This window comes from Pseudophryne corroboree, chromosome 12 (assembly GCF_028390025.1).
Source record: "Pseudophryne corroboree isolate aPseCor3 chromosome 12, aPseCor3.hap2, whole genome shotgun sequence".
NCBI classification, from domain to species: Eukaryota; Metazoa; Chordata; class Amphibia; order Anura; family Myobatrachidae; genus Pseudophryne; species Pseudophryne corroboree.
Window position 1 is genome coordinate 13,792,089 of NC_086455.1, and position 27,962 is coordinate 13,820,050.

General features: G+C 46.4%; 1 protein-coding gene and 1 long non-coding RNA gene across 2 annotated transcripts in view; one reads left to right on the forward strand and one right to left on the reverse strand.

The window, feature by feature from the left end:
* Positions 1-27,962, forward strand: part of LOC134980291 (uncharacterized) — a 170,404-nt gene that overhangs the window by 5,097 nt on the left and 137,345 nt on the right. The window lies entirely within an intron of this gene.
* CTSS (cathepsin S) lies at positions 2-27,962 on the reverse strand. Its single transcript, XM_063947042.1, has 8 exons — positions 27,802-27,962; positions 19,564-19,687; positions 15,502-15,624; positions 12,604-12,765; positions 5,403-5,627; positions 3,494-3,656; positions 1,834-1,936; positions 2-1,570 (listed from the first exon to the last, which is right to left on the reverse strand). The coding sequence occupies exons 2-8, from the start codon at positions 19,684-19,686 to the stop codon at positions 1,471-1,473; spliced, it is 999 nt and encodes a 332-aa protein (XP_063803112.1). The 5' UTR covers position 19,687; positions 27,802-27,962; the 3' UTR covers positions 2-1,470.

Genomic DNA, 27,962 nt, shown 5'->3' on the forward strand with positions numbered 1-27,962 from the left:
CTGTGATTTTACATTTTATTTCTACAACCTTAAATCATGCAATTATATTATACTGAGAAACTACCGTGAAGTAAAACAGAAACCAACTAAGGGGGTCATTCCGAGTTGATCGCTCACTGACGATTTTTGCAAAACTGTGCATGCGTATACTCTGCAATGCGCACGCGCATCGTACGGGTACAAAAAGCATAGTTGCTGTGCAATGCTTCTAGCGACTAATCCATTCGGACAGCCGATCGCAAGGAGATTGACAGAGAGAGGGCATTTATGGGTGTCAACTGACCGTTTTCTGGGAGTGGTAGGGAAAACGCAGGCGTGTCCAAGCGTTTGCAGGGCGGGTGTCTGACGTCAATTCCAGGACCTCCGTCGCTAGGATCATCGCACAGGATAAGTAACTTCAGGGCTGGTCTTGTTTTGCACAAAATGTTTTTGTACCGCTTGGCTGCACAGGCGATCGCACACTTGCAAAGCGAAAACACACTCCCCCGTGGGCGGCGACAATGCGCTTGCATGGCTGCAAAAAGTAGCTAGCGAGGAATCAACTCGGAATGAGGGCCTAAATCACTTCACAGGTAAGTCATAATAATAACTGAGAATCAGGGGAATACATGTCTTTCACTTTTTACAGATTCTGGTGCTTTGTATATAACCCAATCATAATGCATTATGGGTTATTAAGTATTGCCCACATGTAGCACATGGTTACCATAACCTACTCATGAGCAGTGCAATGCAGTCCTGTTTGTGTTCACAGCCAAAGCTGATCCGTCTTAAGGTGCATACACACTAGGCGATAAAAGTAAACGACTTTGCTCATTTTGCGCTTCCTGAGCGACGTTGTATATTATATTGACCAGTGTGTATGCCACCGCCGAGCGATGCGCGGCCTAGCGGGTCATTAACGACCCTCGCTGTCGGCCGTGCATGCAGCTCAGTTTGAACTTCCATCCAGCAGCTGAATGCACGGCCCGGCCGCGGCGTGACGTCACTGAGCGACATCGTTGTCATATCATTCAGTGTGTACGCACTGCCCCAGCAGAGAAGGAAACACTAGGCGACGTCGCTCATAAAGCATATGGCCTAGTGTGTACCCACCTTTAGTGGTGAGCCTACTGCTTCGTTCTGAGGTAGTTTGCAAAGGCAAATAAGCGTATGAAACTAGTCTATACCTCTGCATACATGCTTGTTCTGTAGTCCTACACTTGCCAAGTTGCATAACAACTTAGCCTGGCAAACTTGATCGTCTGGCATTGCTGATTTGCATTAGAGGTTTGTAGTTTGCTAGGGCAGATTAATAGATGCCTGAAAATTTGCAATACAAAAAAAGGGGTGATTGCTTTCTTAGGAGTCATTAAGAAAGTCTTCAAACTAATTTCCATTAGCACAGATCTAAAGACGGATGTAATGTTACTTCTGATCATGGGAAATCTTTCTGTGTCCTGCTACATTAAGGGGCACTTAGAGCTAATTTCATATGAGCGGGTAAGAGCCATAGCTTGCTACTCCACACATGTTATTCTTGTTCCTTGCAATACGTACATAGCCCTGGTCTCCGTAAGTCTCGCCCCAACTGAAAGAGAAGGAGAAAAGCAACAGTTTAATCATAAATGAAAGAAGATTTGTAACAAGTTACAGTTTGTATTAATGTTAGACTTGTGGGCATTGGAAACTCTGTATAACTCAGAAATGTATTATGTTCCTCAGGTAATACGTATAAAAATATCACCTGCTTAATCTATGGCCCAGGCAAGTGAACCACATGGCACATTTAGTGTAAATGCTACTATTTACAGCAAAACAAAACAAAAAACACACAGAAAAAAAGAAAAATACCTGTTTTTTATGAGCCAAAAATCCTTTCCTCCAAGGTTTCCGTATCCTACAGCAAGAACCCCGTGGTTGACATCTTGAGTACAGGAAGGATCATCATAAACGCCTATAGAAGACACGCAGTTTAGTACAGATTGCTGTATAGGGCTTAAAGTTTTAGGTATCTCTTTCAATGAAGTATCCTATTTACTGGTACCGCAATAATACCTGATCTGTAACGACCATCTCACAATGACCAAAAGATTAAAACATGACGTATTAAACATTGACTTTCAGTTCAGTTTAAAAAAAATCAATACAAAAAAATAATTGGTCAAAATATATAAAAACAGCTAAAATCATGTCATTTTACAATCCAAAACCCGAAATTTGGATTTAAATCCAAATTCTGAAAACGGGCCTTGGTTCGGATCGGAATCCCCTCAGGAGATCTGGGTTTTGGATCAGTTTGGACCCAGAAAATTCAGGTGGATTCAACTTTCTGGAGAACTGAACCTCACATCTAGTTGAGTATTCCTCAGCTACCCTGATGATATTTAAAAAAAAATTAGGGCAAGAACTGATTTTTGGAGATAAAACATCATGTCAATCTCTGCGACTGGGGATAGGTCCATCAGTGTTGTCCTTCACTCCTAGTGAACTGATAAAGGGCCAACTGAGGACTATTGGTTCAGCTCTTAGCATGGATGGATTCAGAGCAGTTGGCCATTACATTATGTACACTCTGTATTTAGCAACATACATACATGCTACCTTAGAAATACAATATAAATAAGCAAAACTGGTTTTCCTAATTCTCCTCGGTTAAAAGTGAACCGACTTAGAGTCCATCAACACTATGTTTTTGAAACAGCAGAGGGCAATTATTCTCCAGGGAACACCTCTATTAGTAAGAAATGGTTTAAATGGTCCCTTTACAAGGAGAGCTTCGGCCAGATGGGCACATCCGGTGCCCCGACTGATATTCCAGACTTTTCTGTGCTTCGTTCTCCGACCCATACTGGGCCTTAACTCGCTAAGTGATGCAGACCTCTTCACTTTCATTACACTATGATTCCATTGTTGTATTACGATATCCCTGATACGTACTCTCCCTTTCCCATGTCTTTATTAGTTTTGTTATGTATGTGTCTCCCCCCCCCCCCCCCTCTTGATTGTATTTTCCAATCTAAATGTACGTGTAACCTGTATGAAAACTCAATAAAAAATTAATATAAAAAAAAAAAGTGAACCGTCTATGGCAACCACCTTTTTAGAGGTCGCAATATGTAAGAAATGAATACACAATCTCATGCTGCAGACATCATACTCAATGGATTAGACGTTGCCAAACATTTTAAAGCTGCATTAACACCTACACCTGACGTTTTTACTAACTGCCTCCCTCCTCTAGCCATCACCCTGGAAGCTGCTCTCTTCATTGCAGCTTGTGATTGGTTCTCCGATAGTAAAATGTACAGAACAGGTGATTGTGAAACCTCAAAAAGCAGGAAAAAATATGCAATGCTCCTGATCTAGCCAAACCAGAAATTGTGCCCTGCCCGGGCCCACACAACCAAACCTACAATCCACCAAAGCCATGTCTGCCGAGGCATGCCATGGAGAATGAACACCTGCCTGCAACATATAAGAACTCTCCAGCCAATGTGAGGGAGAGACTTACCGCTTTTATACAAATAGAAGGAGGCATGTCTGGCATCAATTGCTACAGATATTGGCCCAATATTGGCAAGTGCAACTTTCAGGTCCTCTTCAGAGCCGGGAACCTCTGTGTACTTTGTACATGTGGCGGCTTTGGAAGATGGGTTATAGTTGCATTGCTCATCCTAATTAGAAAAAAAAATACAAAGATATTAATAATACAATTGAGATTTAATTATTTATCCAAACTTCAGCACCAGTGTAGCCTCAAATGCATATTACAATGATAGATCAATGATATAATTGGTGACCATGTAAATGTGCTGTAACCAGTGGAAACCTATAGTATATGCTTTCATTTTCTAAGCAGTGAAGGAAATGCTCTGCTGTAGAATCTGATTGATTGCCGTGGATCAGATTCATTTTCAATAATTTAGCACTAGGTGTTATAAGTGTCCCAATTTAAAAAAAAAAAAATTTTAATGGTTCACATGCAACATCAACATCAGTAATTATTTATTCAGCACTCACACAAATTGTGCCTGTTTTTTTTATTCCAGAACACTTTAAAATGGGGAGGGGGAGGGGGGCATTGAAAAGTGAGCTTAAAGGAAAGATGTGTATTTTTTTTTCTGACCAGTACTAAGAAATACTTTGCGGATCTTTCATTAACCTTAATACACTTTTCCTAAACCACACAATGCTGGTTTCTATACATGGTCATACTGGCCCATAGGGGTGCAGAGGAAACCCCCAGTAGGCCCCACTGCCTAAGAGCCCACCTCCTCCTCTAGGGTAGCGTCTAGTTTCTCTTTGTGGAGAGGACCTTTCCCATAAGCCCCTGGGTCCATGTCACAAACTATTTGGAATAGTAACCTGTGGCGGGCGAAGCGGAGCGAGACACCGAGCCCGAAGCGTGGTGAGCGAAGCGAGCCCGCGAGGGTCCAGTGGTGCATAGAAAAAAAAAATAACCTCAAACCAACAAAAAACGGAGAAAACACTTAGGTGCTGTAAGGGCAGAAGTTTTCTCCTGCCCTCTCGTTATGTCACTTCCTGGTCCTGATCACGAAGGGAACATAGACACAACCCCTCCTCTAGGGATCAGGTTTTAGACTGTGCACTTGAATTATACATTATGCTGCACAGGACTATGGTGTACTCACTACAGTGCATTGCTGTTGTTAATCTGCTACATTATCATGCATGCACTTATTGCACTAGCATTATTTATATTTATTTATAAAGGGGCCTAAATCATGCAACCTCTAATAGTTAGCCAAGCCTATGTGGTGGATGGCACAGCCCTAAGCATGGGCCCCTATCACTACTAATATTCATGAGTCCTGACTAATAGTAATGAGGTCTGACTTATATTCATGAGTTCTGACTTATATTCATGAGTTCTGACTTATATTCATGAGGCCTGACTAATATTCATGAGGCCTGACTAACATTCATGAGGCCTGACTAACATTCATGAGTCCTGACTAACATTCATGAGTCCTTACTAATATTCATGAGTCCTGACTAATAGTAATGAGGTCTGACTTATATTCATGAGGCCTGAGTAATATTCATGAGGTCTGACTTATATTCATGAGGCCTGACTAATATTCATGAGGTCTGACTAATATTCATGAGGCCAGACTAATATTCATGAGGTCGGACCTATATTCATGAGATATTTGCTACTAGTGAATGGATAGACTACGGTCTCATTAATATCAGTTTAGCATACAAAATTAATGCCTAAACTATGTATAGGTGACAGGTTTGCTACAAACCTATATATTCTTTATCATTTCTATATAAATGTATATACTATTGTCTTGAGTCCTGTTGGAGAAAGAGCGCTATATAAATAAAATTTTTCTTCTTCTTCTTCTTCTTCTTCTTCTTATTATTATTACATGGTGCCACTGCCTACTCACCTTTGCGTGGTAGGGGTAGGAGGAATCAGAATCAATGCCGTTGTTTTCAATCACGTACTTAAAGGCATTGGTCATGAAGCCCCCATTGCAGCCATGGTTTCCGTACTTGGTAGAACAATCTACAAGATTCTGAGGACTGAGAGAGACTAGATTCCCTGTTTTCAATTTCAGCTGCCCCTCCAGTGCGCCAACTGCACTGAACGCCCAGCAAGATCCACATGGACCCTGTAAATACATAGAATACAAGTTAATTTTCAGTAGAGGGTGGCACAGGTTTACATGGGTTCATAGCGCCATTGGCATTTGTGTAAATGTGAATCTTGGCCTTCACACCCCATTGTAGCTTACTAAAGGAAGTGACAGAAGAGGTAGACATATACATTTGCAGTTAATTGGTAATATGAATGCACTGTGATATTAAAGTGGACCAGACATATACTGTACACTGTAAGTCTATAATTTTACCTTGTAAACATGAAATATGTACTTGTATGATTGATTGTGGGCCAAAGACAAAAAAACTATTGTATGTCAGCCACTGTTTTATTCATGTCCCCCCAAAATTGCAGTGTGAGGGGGCAGTAAATGGTAGTGGAAGACATTGGTTCGAGCATACAGGCAGCCGGGGCTAGAACTAGGAAGGGGATATGTATCCCTTTTACCATAGCAGACATGTACTGTATTTACTGTTAAGCTGCATTAAGTACTTTTCCGCTCTGGAAACCGTACCATTCAGAGCCGCACTCAGAACGTGGTTGGGACGATTTATTAAAGGGTGAAAAGCAGCGGCGGCTCCCACCTGTTTTAAGTAGGGGGGGCGGCCGTTACCCCTGCCCGGAGAGGAGGAGAAGGTGGGGAGACAGCCGGGTCCCGGCACCTGTGCAATAAATCTGGCAGGCACCTGGACCGACGCATGCACACAAGTGGTGGCATGACTCCAGCTAAGGTGGACTGCATCGGCTGCAGCCCATGAAATCCGGCAAGTGCTGACGATCAGACAGGAAGTGTCTCTTTACTGGAAGCACGCTCTCTGCTAATCGCAGCCTGGTCTGGCAGTCCCAGGGAGAGGAAACACCTCCCAATGGTACTGCCTGGTCTGCGGTTGTCTGGCAGGTAGCACTTCCAATAGGAAGACACTGCCAGTCACAGTGAAAAGCTAGTACAGTCACAGACTGCAACTGCCCCAGCTGAGCTCACTGAAGTGGTGTATTTTACTGGTGGGGGGGAGGGGGGCTGCAGTCCTGCAGCAAAATCCTGCTATGGTAAAATCCACCACTGGGAAAAAAGACATACAGTATTGCTGGTGAGAACAGTTTACACACTGGCTTTAGGAGTTTTTCTCATTTTGGTCTATGTAACAAAGGGTTACCAGTGGTCATGGGCGGAGAATCTATAATGGGTGCCACACACCCTGCACCTATTAAAAATACTTCGCTCATAATGGGCTCTGCAGATACTGTATCAAGCGCCATTTTCCTGGAGATCAGTACATGGCCAGAAAGTATACTGTACTGCAGAGCTCCTCCAGTGAGAGAGAGGAGGCCCTCCCCTCTCTAGATCCGCCCCTGCCACTGGTGAGAACAGTTCTGCTCGTTTTTGTTGGCAGTGGTGCCCCCAATGCCTGTGTATGGGATATTCTAGTTACCAGTGATCGCAGCGGTACTTGTACTTCTGCAATACCCCTACTGATGATTACAATCTTTAAAAAAAAAAATTTTATTCTTTAAAGCATTTGTTGGATGTCTAACGTTTTTAGACATGTTGGTGACACTGGCCCGACGAAGCATAAGTCCCTACTGCTCCAGGCCAGTATTTTCGAGGCCGCTGAGTATCGCTCAGTTGCCATGGCGATATTTATTTTATAAATTGCGGAAATATGTCACTTTTATTCAGAGCTGCGTTCTGGAAAATACCACTTCCATAACTGACTTAACCGATGATCACCGGCTTTGACCAGCGGATTTCAAAAGTTAGTATTAATTAATGCTACATAAGCCTAATTTAGCATTCATTTCTCTTGCCCTTTGAAATCCATCCATTACCTTTGTAAACCTGACCTTTAGTAAGTCTACCCCCAAGAGTAGTCAAATCCTCCGTTCATTAATCACCATTGCCGTAACTAGGTAGGTGCGCGCAGGATGACCTGGCGCGCAATCAGCCGGCCTCACAATCTACTCTCATGAGCTGTACTGCTAGCTCCGCCTCCCCCCGCCCCAAAGCCGGAGCTAGCAGTACAGCTCATGAAGCCGCGAGTAATGCCCGCCTCCGCGATGATCTCCGCCTCCTCCCCCAGCCAAGCCCAGTGCAGCTGGAACTCTCAAGCAGCGGCGGATTGCTACGCCGGGATGGTTTGCAGTATGCTGAGGCTGAGCTCTGTTATCTCCATGGTGGCTGTGCTGTCCCTCCCCCTCAACGCTGGCCCGATTCTTCTATGTACCGCTGCCACACTGGAGCCGCGGCTATGAGAAGTTGCTGGATGCCATAACCCATACGCGGCCAGCGCAGTGAGAGGCCGCCAGCCCGGATATGTGTGATGCCGGGCCTCTCACTGCGCTGGCTGCATATGGGTTATGGCATCCAGCAACTTCTCATAGCCATGGCTCCAGCGAGTATCAGCTGCAAAAATTATGGCCGAGGACCAGCAGCTCTATACCTGCCAGTGATCGCGCCAAGCAAAAAAAATTTGGGGTCCCAGGGACCCCTCACTTTAAGAAATTTGGGTCCTACGCCACTACTTCTGGGTCCCATCACATATTATGGGGGTGAGGGCAGGCAAGAAAGTGGTTAGGTGCAGGCAGTGCTGAGGGTATAGAGGGGGAAGGGTAGATATAAATTTGGGCAATACTGGGGGAAAGGAGGGGGTTGGGGGCAGGCAATACTAGGGGCAGTGATGGGGGTAGGGAGGGGGGTAAGGGTGGATAGCAGTTGGGATGTTGGATGGTGTTATGGGCACTGAGGAGGTGTGTGTGTGTGTGTGTGTGTGTGTGTGTGTGTGTGTGTGTGTGTGTGTGTGTGTGTGTGTGTGTGTGTGTGTGTATATATATATATATTGGGCACTGTGTGGGTATGAAGGGTGTATAATGAGCACTGTGTAGGTATGGAGGGTGTTATGGGAACTGTGGGGTGTGTATGCTGGGCACTGTGGGGAGTGTACACAAAGCGGTGCATGGTGTGGGCTTGAAGGGTGTATAATGAGCACTGTGTGGGTATGGAGGGTGTTATGGCCACTGTGGGGGTGTATCATCTGGGTATGGAAGGTATTATAGGCACTGTGGGGGTATGCGGTCAAGATCCCGCCGGACGGAATCCTGGCGGTCGAAATACCGTCGCCGGAATCACGACCGGCACAATCCCGACATATTCTCCCTCTGTGGGTGTCCACAATACCCATAGAGGGAGAATAAATTTGTTGCGAGGCACCGTGCCCACAGCGTGGCGAGCGCAGCGAGCCCGCAAGGGGCTGCGTTCCGCTCGTCACCCCTGTCAGGATTGTGTGGTCGGGATTCCGGCGTCAGTATTTCGACCGCCCGGATCCTGTCCAGCGGGATTTAGTACTGTTCCCCTGTGGGGTGTGTATGCTGGTCAGTGTGTGGGCATGAAGGGTGTATAATAAGCACTGTGTAGATAGGGAGGGTGTTGTGGCCACTGTGGGGGTGTACCATTTGCGTATGGAGGGTATTAGATGCACTGAGTGGTGTGTATGCTGTGCACTGTGTGGGTATGGACGCTATTATTGGCACTGGTGGGTGGGGGGGTGTATGCTGTGCACTGTGTGGGTATGGACGCCATTATTGGCACTGGTGGGTGGGGGTGTGTATGCTGTGCACTGTGTGGGTATGGACGCCATTATTGGCACTGGTGGGTGGGGGTGTGTATGCTGTGCACTGTGTGGGTATGGACGCTATTATTGGCACTGGTGGGTGGGGGTGTGTATGCTGTGCACTGTGTGGGTATGGACGCTATTATTGGCACTGGTGGGTGGGGGTGTGTATGCTGTGCACTGTGTGGGTATGGACGCCATTATTGGCACTGGTGGGTGGGGGTGTGTATGCTGTGCACTGTGTGGGTATGGACGCTATTATTGGCACTGGTGGGTGGGGGTGTGTATGCTGTGCACTGTGTGGGTATGGACGCTATTATTGGCACTGGTGGGTGGGGGTGTGTATGCTGTGCACTGTGTGGGTATGGACGCTATTATTGGCACTGGTGGGTGGGGGTGTGTATGCTGTGCACTGTGTGGGTATGGACGCTATTATTGGCACTGGTGGGTGGGGGTGTGTATGCTGTGTACTGTGTGGGTATGGACGCTATTATTGGCACTGGTGGGTGGGGGGTGTACATATGCTGCGCACTGTGTGGGTATGAAGGGTCTATAATGAGCACTGTGGGAATGGAGGGTGTTATGGGCACTGTGTGGGCATGAAGGGTGTGTAAGGAGTACTGTGTGGGTATGGAGGGTGTTATGGGCACTGTGGGGTGTGTATGCTGGGCACTGTGGGGGTGTAGTTATGCTTGGCACCATGTGGGTATGGGCGATGCATATGTTGGACACTGCAGGTATGGAGGGTAGATATATGTTGTCCACTATGGGGGTACTGGGGGGGGTGTATATTGGGCAGAGTGGGGGTATGAGCGGAGTGTATGATGGGCACTGCCCCAACCCCACCATTTGCATTGTTACCCGCCTACTCCCTCCCTCTGTTAGCTCCTTACAAGCACAACTACATGCAGCCAGAGACGCCGTGTACTGGATGAGGTGGGTTTGCTGCTCACAAGTGAGCACAGTCTCCCTGCCCCTCATGTGTCTGCTGTACCTCATGTGTCACCGCGATGTTCCCGGCTGCCAGTAAGTTCCGGAGGCAGAGATCCTAGCCCGCTGCCCGCTGCAGCGTCTCTGCCATATTCCCAGCAAGGACCAGCAGGAATCAAATCATGTCCTGTTGTGCAGTCTCTGGAGCGGTACGCTGGCGGGCAGGGAGGAGGAATGCCTAAGGCGGGCTTGGCTGGGGAGACGCTGTCGGCTGCGATTGGAAGAAGAGACATTGCCGGCAGCGATTGGATGCAGAAACAGGCAATGAGGAACCTTATTGGTTGAGGCGCACAGGGCAGTGAGCGACAGCGCGTCCTGCGGGACCCGCTCATTTTTAAAAACCGAGTCCCTCGCTGCCTGTAGCGCGTAAAAATGCGCTATAGCGCGTATTTTGCGATCACTGCCTGCTGCTGACCTCAGCTCGCCCAGACACAAGCAGGATCCTTGTAAGCGGGAGGGGGGCTGGCCGCCATTGCTGGTGGGAGGATGCCCCTCTATTACTACCCTAGCTCTCTCCAACCCCACACTGACACACAGTCCCTATACACACACTGACACACACACACTGACAGACACACAGCCCCCTATACACACACTGACACACACTAACACACAGTCCCTATACACACACTGACACACACACACTGACAGACACACAGCCCCCTATACACACACTGACACACACTGACACACAGTCCCTATACACACACTGACACACATACACTGACAGACACACAGCCCCCTATACACACACTGACACACACTAACACACAGTCCCTATACACACACTGACACACACACACTAACACACAGTCCCTATACACACACTGACACACAGTCCCTATACACACACTAACACACAGTCCCTATACACACACTGACACACACACAGCCCCCTATACACACACTAACACACAGTCCCTATACACACACTGACACACACTAACACACAGTCCCTATACACACACTGACACACACTAACACACAGTCCCTATACACACACTGACACACACTAACACACAGTCCCTATACACACACTGACACACACACACTGACAGACACACAGCCCCATATACACACACTAACACACAGTCCCTATACACACACTGACACACACTAACACACAGTCCCTATACACACACTGACAGACACACAGCCCCCTATACACACACTGACACACAGTCCCTATACACACACTGACACACACTAACACACAGTCCCTATACACACACTGACACACACACACTGACACACACAGCCCCCTATACACACACTAACACACAGTCCCTATACACACACTGACACACACTAACACACAGTCCCTATACACACACTGACACACACACACTAACACACAGTCCCTATACACACACTGACACACAGTCCCTATACACACACTGACAGACACACATACACTGACACACAGCCCCCTGCACCCAGCCTCTCACTAGCATCTCACCCACTGCCCCCTATACCCAGCACCACACCCATTGCCCCCTGTACCCTGCACCTCGCACACACTTCCCCCTGTACCCTGCACCTCGCACACACTGCCCCCTGTACCCTGCACCAGTGCCGTAACTAGGTAGGTGCGCTGCCTGCCGTAACGTGTAAAAGAGGGACTCTGCCTGCCGTAACGTGTAAAAGGTGGACGCTATCTGCCGTAATGTGTAAAAAGGGGACGCTGTCTGCCGTAATGTGTAAAAAAGGGGACGCTATCTGCCGTGATGTGTAAAAAGGGGACGCTGTCTGCCGTAATGTGTAAAAAAGGGGACGCTGTCTGCCGTAATGTGTAAAAAAGGTGACGCTGTCTGCCGTAATGTGTGAAAAGGGGACGCTGTCTGCCGTAATGTGTGAAAAGGGGACGCTGTCTGCCGTAATGTGTAAAAAAGGTGACACTGTCTGCCGTAATGTGTAAAAAAGGTGACGCTGTCTGCCGTAATGTGTGAAAAGGGGACGCTGTCTGCCGTAATGTGTGAAAAGGGGACGCTGTCTGCAGTAATGTGTAAAAAGGGGAATCTGTCCGCCGTAATGTGAAAAAGGGGCACTGCCTGGTGTAGTGGCGCTACTGTGCGGCGTAATTTGAATAATGGAGACTACTGTGCACCATTGTTTGAACAAACTGGTATTATTTTGTGGCCACACCCCTTTCCCGCGAAGCCACGCCCTATATATTTTTGTGCGCGCCTACGTCGCGCACTGCCGCCGGCCTACATTAAAGGGGGGGGGGGGCGCCGATGCCGTTTCTTGCACACAGCGCTAAAATGTCTAGTTACGGCACTGCTAATAGTTCCATTCAGCGAGGCTAGTTTATTTTGCCCGTCCTACTGTCTGTGTCATCTCATGTACACATTGATTATGAAAGTGTGTTCATATTTCAATCCTTCTCACCTGGTTTTTGACATCTGTGACACATCCCTTGTCCCTCCAGTCCATGGAGTCTGGTGCGTTAGAGTACTGAGTCATGTTCCGTGTGTTACTGAAGAAACGCTTCCCTTCTTGACGAGTAGGCGGTATTAATCCAGTAAGCTGGGCTAGCACTTCCTCACTGGTCTAAAGAAAATCAAAAACAGTTACTAGTATCTTGTACATTTTGCTACAGAAGAGGATCCCGGATCTTCCCAGCACCCATTATTATTTATTACCAGTTATTTATATGGCGCACACATATTCCGCAACGCTTTACAGAGAATATTTTGCCCATTCACATCAGTCCCTGCCCCAGTGGAGCTTACAATCTATATTCCCTATCACACGTACACACAGAGACATTCACGCTAGTGTTAATTTTGTTGGGAGCCAATTAACCTACCAGTACATTGTTGGATTGTGGGAGGAAACCCACGCAAGTACGGGGAGAATATACAAACTCCACACAGTTAGGGCCATGGTGGGAATCGAACCCATGACCTCAGTGCTATGAGGCAGTAATGCTAACCATTACACCATCCGTACTGCCCATGTCTGTTATTCTGTAGAGATTTTTTTTTTATTACTGTTATATGGGGAGCCTTGGAGAATTATAAAGTGAAGAGAGATAGAGTAGCAGCCAATCAGCTTCTAACTGTCATGTTACAGGCTGTGTTTGAAAAAATGGCAGTTAGGAGATTATCGTCTGTTTATCTCTCTCTCCAAGGCTTAGTACATCTGCTCCTTAATCATTGTTTGGTGAGCTAAAGGGGCACATTGTTTGAAAGAGGGGACTCGCCTCTTTCAAATGAAGTTACTCCCATCTTTCTAGGTTGCATTACTGCATAGCGGAGATACAGGGACTTAACCCCTATTCCTTAGCATTACTTTTATAAAAAAATAAAATAATAATAATTGACATAAATAAATGATTTCCCGACTCCCCATCGGTGCAGTCTGTTTCATGAAGACTCCTGCTGGTCTCAGATATGTACACAATACAGTACTTACCTACCCTCCCTCATTCTACTGGAGACTCCTGATATAGCAGCAATCTCCCTGACTCCCTGAGTAGACCAGCAATCTCCCTGATTGCACCTTACCCCCATTATATAGCTGTTACATTATTGGGGTAAAAGAGAAATCAGAGATATATACATTCACATAGGCTCATCAGTGCCATTTCCCTGCATTGGGTATAAGGCACAATGCTCCCTATGGCTACATGCATTTTAATTTAGGTTTCTCATGGCCACTTACAGTATATATAGAACTTCTTGTATGACACAATACACAAACAAATCCTGCAAAATATCAGTGTCTTTTCTTCAAGAAGTAGATCTTAAGGGGGATACACACGGAAAGATCCGTGTTTAAAATCTAAGCAATCTGACTAGATTGCTTAGATTTTAAGCACGGATCTGTTGTTTGTATGCCCCCCAGCGATAGCGATGTACAGCCCCGCACATCGCTATCGCCCGTGCTAGATTGGCCTGCATGCAGGCTCAATCTAGTGGGTCGCTCACTTCACCGTTGTGTGAAGTGAGCGGTCCCCCGTCGTCGTTCCCCCTCGCTCAGCACATCGCGCTGTGCTGAGCGGTCTGTGTTAAGATCGCTTAGCACACATCTCTCCCGTCAGTACCCCCCTTTATTAGTCTTTCATTGTCAGTGTCCTTCCAGCCTATGCCATACATATTCAGCTCTCCTCCTTTTTCTTTATTGCAAGGGAAGGTGTACAGCAGTGACTCTCTCTTATCCAAATGCCCACACCATAAGACCCATTAATAAGCATATAGCGGCCTATGTATTACTTCTACTGTATTACATGTACAGGGCCGGTTCCGGGGCTTCTGGCGCCCCGGGCGGCATTAGGGGGTGTGGCTTCATACAGGGGGCGTGGTCAGTTATGCCCCGTGTACTGTTGTAGGATGTGCGGTGCGCGATGACGTCATCGCGCACCGCACAGCAAAGGTCCTCTCCACGAAGGTAAACTAGACGCTAAGCGTCTAGTTCCCTTCATGGAGAGGACCTTTGCTGTGCGGTGCGCGATGACGTCAACGCGCACCGCACATCATTACAGTGAAGGTCCTCTCCAGGGAGGGAAATTAGACATGTAGCCAGTGGCGTCACAAGGCGGGTGCGGGGGGTGCGGCCCGCACCCGGGTGTGACACCAAATGTCAGCTCCTCCGCAGTGACAGGAGCCAGGTGCTGCAGTGTGAAATTCCGCTACAGCACCCGGCTCCTGTCATAGCAGAGGAGCCGACAGCACACTGAGACCGTCTCTGGGGGAAGCCCAGCATCTCCGGAGATGCTGGGCACGCCCCCAGAGTGACGATACCAGTATCCCCGCGAAGCCACGCTCCCTAGCTGTAAGGCCACACCCCTTTTTGCAGCGATCGCGGCAGTACATCAGGGGTGCGCACCGGGTGTCACCACACCTGGTGACGCCTCTGCATGTAGCGTCCAGTTTCCCTTCACAACGGACAGCGGGCCGCGGCAGCGGGGGGCACCACAGCAGCAGCGGATCTTGCCATGGTGCGGCGCCCTCCGGATGGCGGCGCCCCGGGCAAAAGTCCTGCTTGCCCGTGGCAAGATCCGCTACTGTACATGTAGCTGCAATATTAGCAGTAGATTATAATCACCAATAGACCATTGGCTTTCATAGGCTTACTTGCACTAGACAGATAAAAAGTTGCTGTATGGTGCAAAATGTGCATCTAAATATAAGTTTAGTACATGAGTCCTGGGGATAGGTTTTCATCATTGATCATTGTTGTGTCCAAGTTATATAAATTATCCAGTTCATTCATTTCATGGGATGCCAATGATCATTTATACACATAACAGAAATACTAGCTTGTAAATGTCAGAACACCTACCATATCTGCCAGATGGTTCATGCCCACACTGTATGAATGAACCCCCAGTTCATGTTCCAGGTTATGTAGTGTAACAAACTTCAGGTTCTTCTCCCAGATAATTCTCCTTGTCAGGTCTTCAATCTATAACATATACAATGCAGAATTAACTTGTCGCAAACAAAAACAACTTATTGTTTAGCATAGATGATCCATAAAGTGTACATACAGTGAAGGCAGGCATTTTTTGTTAATATGTGTGGGAATGCGGCTTTTCAGATTACTAGTAAGCAGTGACAGCGTTACAGCATAGTCACTTCCCCCTGAGCTGCATTCTGATGCAGTATAGCTGCTCCCATTGCTAGTTATGTTACGCTAGCATGTGCCCAAATCTTTTCTACAGCCCCTCCAAACCTCACATCTCATGAGTTACCTGTCAGCTATAAGAAAGGAGTGAAGGATAACGCTGACATACCTGCACCCCAACAAAAGACCCCCCTTATCTGGATTAGAGACTGGACACAGCATGAATTGGTAGTGGGGGTCATTCCGAGTTGTTCGCTCGTTGACGATTTTCGCTATGCTGCGATTAGGTGCTAAATGCGCATGCGCGTGGTACGCAGTGCGCTTAGTTAATTAACACAAAACTTAGTAGATTTGCTGATGCTCGAGCAAAGCTTTTCAGTCGCTCTGATGATCGTTGAGTGATTGACAGGAAAGGGGCGTTTCTGGGCGGCAACTCAGCGTTTTCACAGCGTTGGCTAAAAAAACGCAGGCGTGCCAGTGAAAAACGCAGGAGTGTCTGGAGAAACGGGGGAGTGGCTGGCCGAACGCAGGGCGTGTTTGTGACGTCAAACCAGGAACTAAACGGACCGAGCTGATCGCAATCTGTGAGTAGGTCTGGAGCTACTCAGAAACTGCAAAGAAATATGTAATAGCAATTCTGCGATCCTTTCGTTCGCAATTCTGCTAAGCTAAGATACACTCCCAGAGGGCGGCGGCCTAGCGTGTGCAATGCTACTAAAAGCAGCTAGCGAGCGAACAACTCGGAATGAGGGCCAGTGAGCAGTGGCCTGACGCAGAAGGAGGGGAAAATGGACCACAGACAGGACACAGCAGGAATTGGTAGTGAGCAGTGGCCTGACGCAGAAGGAGGGGAGAATTCCGTCTATAGATATATCTGCAGACCCATTGATCTGCAGATAAATCTATCACTGTGTACCCAGCATTAGACTGAGCTGATCATCTTCCCACCGTCTCGATTATCCTCACCTCCCTCCCTCTTTCTCACTCTGGAGGTAACTAAGACACTCATTCACTTACTGGTCATCTCCAGAGTGGACTACTGTAACCTCCTCCTATATAGAGAAAGGGATCCGGTCTGAAGATCGACAGTGTCTAGGTCGACAATGTTTAGGTCGACCACTATAGGTCGACAGTCACTAGGTCGACATGGATGGAAGGTCGACAGGGTTTCTAGGTCGACATGTGCTAGGTCGACAGGTCTAAAGGTCGACATGAGTTTTTAAAAAAAAATTATTTTTTTAATTTTTTCATACTTAACGATCCACGTGGACTACGATTGAGCGAAGCGGTAGCGGAGCGAAGGCACCATGCCCGAAGCGAGCTATGCGAGGGGACGCGGTGCACTAATTTGGGATCCCGGTCACTCTACGAAGAAAACGACACCAAAAATAAATAAATCCTCATGTCGACCTTTAGACCTGTCGACCTAGCACATGTCGACCTAGAAACCCTGTCGACCTTCCATCCATGTCGACCTAGTGACTGTCGACCTATAGTGGTCGACCTAGACACTGTCGATTTGATGAACCACACCCATAGAGAAAAGTGATAAAAATCCCTGCTGCTTTTTTTTTATTCTTTTGGTAAATTGGCTCCCCTATGTCTGAGCTATTAGTCCCAGGCAGGGAAATTTATCATTGTGTGATGTTGCGTGCGGTTTTCAAACTGCGAAGTATTGCATACTGCAAGATTTACGTTTGTAGTTTGGAGACTGAAACCTCAGACCACATGTGATGTTGAGTAGCACTGGGCTGTGAGAGAACGGCAGAGGTATCACCGGATGTTATATATCTGGCATTAGCATTTGGTTGTCCTTTATATGCCATTCGGCGGGGCCCAAACCATGGCCCTCATTCCGAGTTGTTCGCTCGGTATTTTTCATCGCATCGCAGTGAAAATCCGCTTAGTACGCATGCGCAATGTTCGCACTGCGACTGCGCCAAGTAACTTTACTATGAAGAAAGTATTTTTACTCACGGCTTTTTCATCGCTCCGGCGATCGTAATGTGATTGACAGGAAATGGGTGTTACTGGGCGGAAACACGGCGTTTCAGGGGCGTGTGGCTGAAAACGCTACCGTTTCCGGAAAAAACGCAGGAGTGGCCGGAGAAACGGTGGGAGTGCCTGGGCGAACGCTGGGTGTGTTTGTGACGTCAACCAGGAACGACAAGCACTGAACTGATCGCACAGGCAGAGTAAGTCTGAAGCTACTCTGAAACTGCTAAGTAGTTAGTAATCGCAATATTGCGAATACATCGGTCGCAATTTTAAGAAGCTAAGATTCACTCCCAGTAGGCGGCGGCTTAGCGTGTGTAACTCTGCTAAATTCGCCTTGCGACCGATCAACTCGGAATGAGGGCCCATATGCGACTTAGTGGGTTCCATCTGCCACGGTGTGAGTAAATATAACGGTTTGGGGCTGAACATCATATGCAATGTGTGGCAGATTGAAAACCCCATGCAAAACAGATCGATGGTAAATGAACTCTGGTGTTTTAGGATATATTGGATTATATTATCAATATTCATTATTTATTCTAGCTGTCATGCAATTTACACATGTTGTCATTGTAATTTATAATGAGTTGCATATACAACACTGTGTATTGGCAACAGAACTTTAGTTAAAATAACCTGATATTTCCTTCTTTTTGATGTGGGTGATACTATATATATATATATATATATATATATATGTCTGTTGGAGTTACTGGGCCTACTGTATTTATCAAACATTTTCCTCTTAATTTAAGAATCTCTGCAATTTTCCATTGATATCAAGTTTATCTGCTGTATTCAATACAAGATCCCACCGTCTCTGTACTTCTCAATGGTGACTGCTGTCCTCACAAAATTATCAAGCTCCGAAAAGCTTGACCCCCGTAATAGCTAACGCCATCTATAGACTAAAATATCACACATTTTGCGCCAAACTGTGATCTTCGGATGTGTCCTGGTAGCATATTCCCATCCCAATTGCCCGGGAATGTGCAGAAGGGAAACCAGATCCTGACTGAAGTGATAATAGGGCAGATGTATTAACCTGGAGAGGGGATAAAGAAGTGATAAACCAGTGATAAGTGCAAGGTGATAACAAACACACCAGCCAATCATTACGGATTTGAAAAGTGATAGTAAGGAGCTGATTGGCTGGTGTGTTATCACCTTCCACTTATCACTGCTTTATCACTTCTCCAGGCTAAATACATCTGCCCCAATGTGAGCAAAGTGATGTCCTGGTAGGAGAATGTTGATAAGGGTTGGGTACGAAATTCCAACAGTCAGAAGACCGACACGCGGAACACTGACAGTCAGAATTCCGATGGATCCCGGTAAGTATTTTCACCCTTCCCCCACCCCTAATCCTAACCCACTCCTCCCGCAACCCTAATTCTAACTTCACCCCTCCCACAGCCTTACCCTAACTCCCCCACAGCCTGACCTTAACCCTACCCCTAGAGCCTAACCCCAACCGCAGTTCTTACCTCTGGGATCCGTCGGGATCCTGCAGTCATGTTTTTTTGGTCAGGATTTTGACCACATCCCTTGATAAATAACCCCCCAAAATGTATTGTTATCACTGTGGGATGCAGCAATAAGGAATGGTACTTTTTGCCGCCCTGTTGCCACAGATGACATACAGGCCCTTGGTGTTGATACGTGCCGCCTCAGACAAGTGGGAACATAAAGCTTTCTGGACAACTTGAGTGTTACTGGAAGCTGTGGCAGTAAACCAATGATGTACTGTCTTTACACACATTTCAGCACGGCCCATACCTGCTCATATTTCTTGTTATAAGTAATTTTCCATAATGTCCAGTGGTTGTCCAGTGCAGGGTCAATATGGGCATCCGATGCCGCTGCAATGAACGCCAGTAAAACACACACCAAGGACTTCATCCTTTGAAGAAGAAATACACTTCTCTCAATATACACCCTGCATGTAAGTAGTAACTTACCTTATTACATAGCTACCAAATACACAAATAGTCATATATAAAGTACAATTTCACTAGTCTTGCCAGAAATAAAGATGTCTGAGGTAAGTCACCCCACACATAGTGATTGTAATGGACTGACCAACTATTGTGCTATGTGTGAATTCACCGTACCTGGGCCCTCATTCCGAGTTGATCGCTAGCTGCCGTTGGCCGCTGCGTAGCGATCAGTGAAAAAAAGGCTAATCTGCGCACGCGTATGCACCGCAATGCGCACGCGCGTCCTTTGTGGTTTTGCACTGGTTCTAGCGCCGATTCCAATCGCACAGCCAAACGCAAGGAGATTGACAGGAAGAGGGCGTTTATGGGTGGCAACTGACCGTTTTCTGGGAGTGTTTGGAAAAACGCAGGCGTAGCCGGGCGTTTGCTGGGTGGGTGTCTGACGTCATTACCGTGTCACTCGTCGCAGCAATCATCGCACAGGATAAGTAACTACAGGGCTGGTCTTGTTTTGCACAAAAAGATTTTGCAGGCGCTCTGCTGCACAGGCGTTCGCACTCCTGCAAAGCGAAAATACACTCCCCAGTGGGCGGCGACTATGCGTTTGCACGGCTGCTAAAAACTGCTAGCGAGCGATATTCCTTTACACATGAGCCTGTCCCCACTTTGTAGTCGGTGCTCTCTAATCCTGGACCCATACTGGGCAGCTCCCATATACTCGTGTGAGAATGTGATATAGGTGAACCCTAGTTTTATTTGTTCTCTGGAAAAGCTTACCATCTTTTTTATTGTTGGTACTGTGGGTCTGATTCATAGATAGCGCAAATGCCTGCACAGCTGCGATATATTAGTACATTGCGGCGGTGCAGAAATATGTAAATGTTGTAGCCACTGGGATGTGTATTCAGAAGCCAACTGGAGGCGCCTGAGGTCTGCCGCGCGTGTACGAAGACACAGGCAGCGGACGCGCATCAGTCGATAATGCACATTTGGAGTGACTCTGTGGTCGTGCAGCATGACCGTTGAACGTAAGCGCCATTGTAAATGCGTACAGGCGAGCAGTCTCAAGCTGTGACACTTCCTTGAAACGGTCGCGACACACACCAGCGTTTGAGTCGCCATTGCCCTGTTACATGCCACAAATTCTCCCTGATTGGGAATAAATCCTCACTGTGACTGTGGTTACAAGACTATCGTGGCACATGTGGAGTGGCAGAATATCTCTACACTGCGTACAACCTCGGCACTGAAGCACGCCCTATGTACCGCATTGATAATGTCATAGTCTTATTTTTCATATTATTTTAAAAAAATGTGGGAACCTTCGGCACAATAATCAAAGTTTGCCATTGTCTCCCTAACTACCATCCTCCATTTATGTTACTGTTTTATCGGGATGCGGTCATGTGACCGGCTATACCGATGCCGTGATCCCAAACAGCTAACAGCCCGCCGGTTGTCATGCCGACCAACAGGGACTATTCTGACTCGTAGCTGTCCACGACACCCATAGAGCCTGCAAGAGGCTTCGTTGTGTGCCCCCCCTTGCCGGCCATTTAACATCAGGGATCCCGACATCGGTAAAGACCGCCGGTCACACCCAAACCGTTGTATCTGCCTGCAGTGTTGGACTGGGGCATGTAGGGCCCACTGGGGGAATGCAGTGGTAGGGGCCAACGTTAGGGGTGTGACCAGTCTGCAGAGGGGGTGTGGCCTGCCACCTCATTGGTTTGACTAACCATTAGAGAGTGCAATGTCTGGGCCCCTTCATAAATATATACAGTAAATTCAGCTGCTGCATGCATGATAATGTACCAGATTACTAACAGCAATGCACTGTGGTGAATACACAATAGTCCAGTATAAGGTAACATATGTATAATGTATAATTCAAGTGCACAGTCTGGAACCTGATCCTTAGAGCAGGAGGTGGGCCCCCAGGCAGTGAGGGCCCACGGGTGGATTCCCATGTACCCCTGTGGGCCAGTCCAAGCCTGTCTGCCTGTATTCCCCTGGTCTGCACTCCCCCCCCCTCCCCCCCGCTCCACCTCCGCACAAGGAACTGCAGAGCACCTCAGCTGTAAGTCCTACGGCTGTTTCTTTTATTTTCCACACGATACAAGACAAATATTGTGGCTGTATTTGGCAACTAATGTTGTAACCCTACCAGAGGTTAGTAATTCAATTCTACATTTAGATGAATACATGTCCGTGTGACAACCAGTCCCTCCCTGAAGGATTGTTTTATTGTACTGTATATCTGATATCTATTCAACTTTGTTGGATTGATTGAGACTGTGGACTTCGGACTAAAATTAGAGACTACGGTCCAGTTATTTTTTATTCTACTCACCTTGCCTACATTGTTTCTGAAATTTTTGAATGATATATTTTGACTGTATCCGTACATTTTTATCCAGATTTCTGGTTTGTTTTGTACTATTGTTTGGTGCTTGTTTTTGTTTATTTATATTGTATTGTTGTGTTGTGTTGTTTGGTTAGTTTGATGGTCACTGGGTAATCTTGATAATACAGCGATATAATACTGCCAAGCGTTACATGATATGCTGTAGTTAGCACGTCTGTTTGATCTACTATAAAATACAAATTCTATGCAAAGTGTTATGTTTTGCTGCGTTGGTTTGGTTTATTCACCCACAAAACATAATAAAAACATAAAACATAACAATGACGGCACAAGGGAGGAGAGGCTGCCGGGTGATAATGTCACCGGCGCCAGTAAGTGCAGCATTGCGCGCTGAGTCCTCAGAACACTCAGCCTGGAGAGGCTGCAGCACAGATCTTGGCTAATACAGGGACCGTGGGGCAGCGACAGTACCGCCCACGGAGCACTGTGCTCTGTGCAGAACCCTAGTTATGGCCCTGGTCATGGTTGTATTGTGGGCGTGTTTGAAACGTGTGGACAGAGATGGGACGTCTGTTTCAGATGGATCTTTTGCACCCAGCATGGATTGGTATCAATTAAAAACATGGTGGTTCAACCAGTCACATGATGACGGATGGGTACTTGTATAGATAGGCAGACAGTCACATTTGTATAGGGCAGTAAAGGTAATTTCCATAGCAACCAATCAGATTTTAGCTATCATTTCTCTATTGCATTCTAGAAAAGGATAGACAAAATCTGATTGGTTACTATGGGTAACACCTCTACTTGTCTGTTTAGTAAACGTACCCCCTGGTGTGGCGGTTGGTGAAATGTATAGGGTTAGGCAGTTATTATCTATATGATTCATATTACATGATAGTTACATTTATTAGTGTGTTCGGTTACTGGAAAGTTGGGTTTATGCTGTTTATGCCTTACACCAGACCTGGCCAACCTATGGCTCTCCAGCTGTTGTGAAACTACACTTCCCAGCATGCCATGCACCCAGATTTAGCATTCCCGAATAACAAAACTGTGGCGCGGAATGCTGGGACTTGTAGACTCGCAACAGCTGGAGAGCGGCAGGTTGGCCAGACCTGCCCTACACACTTTGTTGTGTTTATTAGCTGGGCCCTTCAAAAATGTGTCCATGGTCCCCAGTCATTTCTAGGTACACCCCTATCGAGGATAGCTCAAGGAGACTTATTTGAGGAAATAAACAAAAACTTCTATGTAATTTTACGCAACACTGATTGGGTAACAGAAAAAAATGCTTGTGCTGTCCTCCTCGTTTCCTGATTTTTTTGTTTGTTCAGTGAAAGCAGAAGTGATAAATCTGTAAGTAATAGCAAAGTGCAGAAATCGCTGATACCTTTGCAAATAAACATAATAAAAAACATTCATGTTGTTATGACCCACAATATGGGAACAGTGACCCCGTGAGCCCACAGAACAAGCATTGCTAGCCATGTATGAGGTGGCGGGTGTATGGAGACTGACTGTTCTTGGAAACAGGGACACGTGGAATCCGGACTAATGTATGATAAGGATGCCTGTCTATTGTGGCTAATAGATAATACAGATCCCATGCTATGGTGTTTGGTGTATGATAATCAGTGTCTTGCCATGTGACTAATACTCAAATCAGAACCCAAGGCTGATATACATTAGACCGCTGCAAGGTGGACACTGTACATTAGAAAGCCCATTTCTTGGCAGTTGAATGATATGATTCCAGACCACAGGGTTCCCATCCATTGACCAGGTCTATGGGGTTATTCATACTTGCCTAATCTCCCGGATTGGCCAGGAGGCTCCCGAAAATCGGGTGACCCTCCCGCCGTTACTTTATCTCAATCCACTTTATCTCCACCCACGGCTTAGTAAATAGACCCCTATATGTCATACACAGCTTATTCCTGATGGCTGAGAATACAGTATCAAACCCTTCCTGTGTAAAACATGGCCCATTACCTAGTCTTCAAGTGTGCAAGCAAGCTGATTCCCTGTATGAAAGTGGACAATAAATAGCAGCCTCCCTGGCAGGGTCATGCTATGGAAATCCATGAGCACTGCTCCAGATTACAGAGCGGATATCAGCCAATCAGCTCACAGCTGCTCAGTGTGCTCTCATATAATAAACTTTGACAGCCAATCAGTTTCTTGCCCTACACTAAACTCCATCAGCCCATTATGTGATGGACAATGGGTCTCTCCCAGGATGACTGGATTCCACCAGACTGGTGCTCAAGAGGATCTTGTTTTCCAGTAAGATGTTACAGTCCCAGACTGGAGATAAGCTGGAACCAGACTGGTGGTCAGTTCACAGAGAGTGGTTGTGTGCCAGACAGGAGCTCAGGATATTCCTGTTTTACAAAGGGCAACGTTTTATACAGTAGCCAGGCCCGGCGATGGGGAGGGGGGACAAAGGGGACACCCGTACTGGACCCCGAGGGTCAAAGGGGCTCAATGGATTAGGGACACAAAAATTGGGCCTCAGCATCTATTAATGCTTTCTAAACTGACTGCTCCGCCCCCACCAGTTAACTAAAAAAACTAATTGCATCCCCCCCAGATACCCCCATCACTTGTTCCGGTGGTGCCGACGTTCTGACGTCATGGCACTGGCGATGCGCCGGTCCTTCCCTCTCTCTCTCACCATTGAAGAGTACCTGAAAACTGCTTCCCTCCGGGCACACTGTCACAGAGAGACATTTCAGCCACTTGCCAAGAGAAGGGGGGTTTCTGGGCAAATGGAAACCCCCCTTCTCTTGGCAAGTGGCTCAAATTAAGACCACAATAACAACAGCATATAATATGATTACTAGAGCTGACACCACAACATGCAGTGTAAGGGACAGAGCAGAGCTGCTGCACATGCCCAGTCTAGCAGCTTCTTCTACCAAGTTTGCTGTGTGTGTGGATCTGAGCGCTCAGACAGTGCCAAAAACTGTCGACATTCGGCGAAGCGGCAATCACATACCAAGTAGTGGATCTGGTGGTCAGCTGATCCACCAGCGATGAGTAACGCCATCCCCTTAACTTAGCCCATGACCATTCTGTCTAAAAAAATTAACCCTAGCCCTCTGTTCCCTGCAGATTGTCGGCCTTGTCAACATGCTGACATTCCGCAGATGTCGACAGGCACAGCACATATTTGTCACCATGTCCTTTAACTTGCTTGCTCCTGATCTGAGTGTACATAATTACTGGTGATTCAGATCAATCGCATCTCCACTTGTAGCTGAAGGCGGTAAGTGGGTGGTAAAGGGCCGTTTGTGTGTAGGCGTAGATTCATGAGAGCGTATCAACAGAATAGCAAGGTATGCAAAATTGTGTATTTGTCTGAATACGCCGGCTTTCAGATAAACATTTTGCTGACACTATAGCTGTTACAGCCTCTTCTTCCTTCATCAGCTTGTAGTCTAATCTTAGGCCTGTTCCAGTAGGACAGTATAACTAGAATACAGGTTGAGTATCCCTTATCCAAAATTCTAAATTACACATTTTTGGTTCCCCTATTGAGATAATGACACATATATGTATATATTATATTATATATCTATATAATATATCTGTATATACACTTAGGGGTAGATTCGATTAGGGTCGGATCCATTCCGACATGCATTTGTTGGAATGGATGCGGCAACCCCTATTCAATCCCATCTCAATTCAACTTTAAAAAAAGTCAAATTGAGATGAGACCTGTGAGCGGAGGAGAGGGGGGAGACCAGCGGGGATAGCCGCGGGCAGACGGAGGAGAGCAGCGCTGCAGAAGGATGTCTCACAGACGCCAAAACTCACGGCAGCGTCCACCCGGCTCCAGGAAGCGTGACCTCACTTGCTGGAGCCAGGTGGACGCTGCCGCAAGCGGCGCGGCTGTGACACATAATCCTGCAGTGCTGTGCTGTAGCGCTGCTCTCCCCTGTATGCCCGCAGCTCTCCCCCGTCTCCCCCCTCTCCTCCTCTAAGGTCCCTCATCTCAGTCCGACATTTTTTTATGTCGGACTGAGATGGTCGGAAACGGGGCCAAATCCTGTCGAATTTGGCCCCGCTTCCCTGAAAAGTATGTGAATTGGCAGCTATACCGCCGATTCACGTACTATTTGACAAGTCGAATTCCCCGACTTGTCGAATAAAAATAGCGGGGACTGAATAGGTGGAATCACGATTCGACCTTAAAAAGTCGAAAACTGCCGTCTTTTCTACAGACGGCAGCTTTCGACCCTAACTGAATATACCCCTTAATATTTAATATATATGTCATTATCTCAGTAGGGGACCCAAAATTGTGGGATTTAGAATTGTGGATAAGGGATACTCAACCTGTACTACATTTACTAATAAAAATGTATACAACTTTTTTTTATCAATTATAATATATAGGGACCTGTTTAACAAAATTCCAGATAATGCCCCAAACACTATCATTTCTTATCTCCGCATGTTTCTTGGGTTTGGAATGACCGCCATCTTCTTATTTTATTAAATATCTTCTTTGTTAAATAGGAGTTAAAATTAATTCTGTCCTCGGACCTGCGGGAACAGGCGTTTCTGCTTGTTTTAAAGACAGAATTAGTTTGATAAATAGGCCCCACAGTCTTATACAATGTATGTGTGTGCTGTGCTATGGAATTGCTTATATTGACTTATATGCTGTATTTGCTTGCTTGCATGTCATGTTTGGCTTGCATGCCTTTCATCACTTTGCCATTTTCTCAGGTGTTTTGTAAAAAAACAAAACATGTGATTTATGTTCCGTAATCCTTCCACCATGGTCAGAGCTATTTCATCATGTTACAGTATATGTCTTCCTGCTTCCTGGTAGCGATACACAGACTGCAGCAGAATCTCTCTGTCTTTCGCAAACACTTCAAACACACAGGGGAGACGGAACCGGTGCCTACGAGAATGCAGCCAATCATTTATAGGTCCACTTCACCTAAAATACAGGAGCTGTTCTATAAATGTGCTGCACATAGCAAACACCCCTGCTTCCTAAACACTGCCCTCAAGGCACAATAACAGTCCAGTGGGTAAATTTACTAAGATGGGAGTTCTATTTAAGATGGGATGTTGCCCATAGCAACCAATCAGCTTCTACTTCTCATTTAGCTAGCACCTTCTAGAAGATAATACCTGGAATCTGATTGGTTGCTATGGACAACATCCCATCTTAAATGTAACACCCATCTTAGTAAATTTACCCCCAGGTTTTCAGGATATACATGTCTAAGCACAGATGATAGGGTCAAAATTAAAGAGGTACTGGTTAAGTAGCCTGTGATCAAGCTTGGATATCCTTAAATAGATTTATTTTTTTTCCCCTGTGCACTGCAGACAATCTGTCAGTAATTATATTGCTGAAAACTGCAGGTAGTTTCCTCTACGTGATAATAAGCTCAGTGAAAATATACTGTACTTTTACTTATAGACTTGGTAAAGTTACTATGAAAGGCTGCTGTGCAGAACTCTGCGTACTGTGTATGTTACCTCTATACAAAGTCCTCTTGAAGTTGTTCAATAGAGATACAACAGTTGTGCGACGGCTACCACACGGTTCTCAAACCATAGCAGCCATGACCCCCACCTAATGGGTGCTGTATGTTTTATAAAGGAGACACCATATAGGTTGCAAACACGACTGTAGACATGTCTAAATAGAAATGTGTCTGTTCAACGTACCTTAGAAGGTCAGCGAGCCTTGAGTCCAAATGCTAGGAGAATTTGTCTTCACCTGCGCCTATAAGTGACAACTTGGAGTGAGAGGAGGAAGTGATAGTGAGGGAGAACTTGTGAGCCAGTTAGGTTTATACCACTGCAGTGCTGCTGATCGGTGAAAGAGA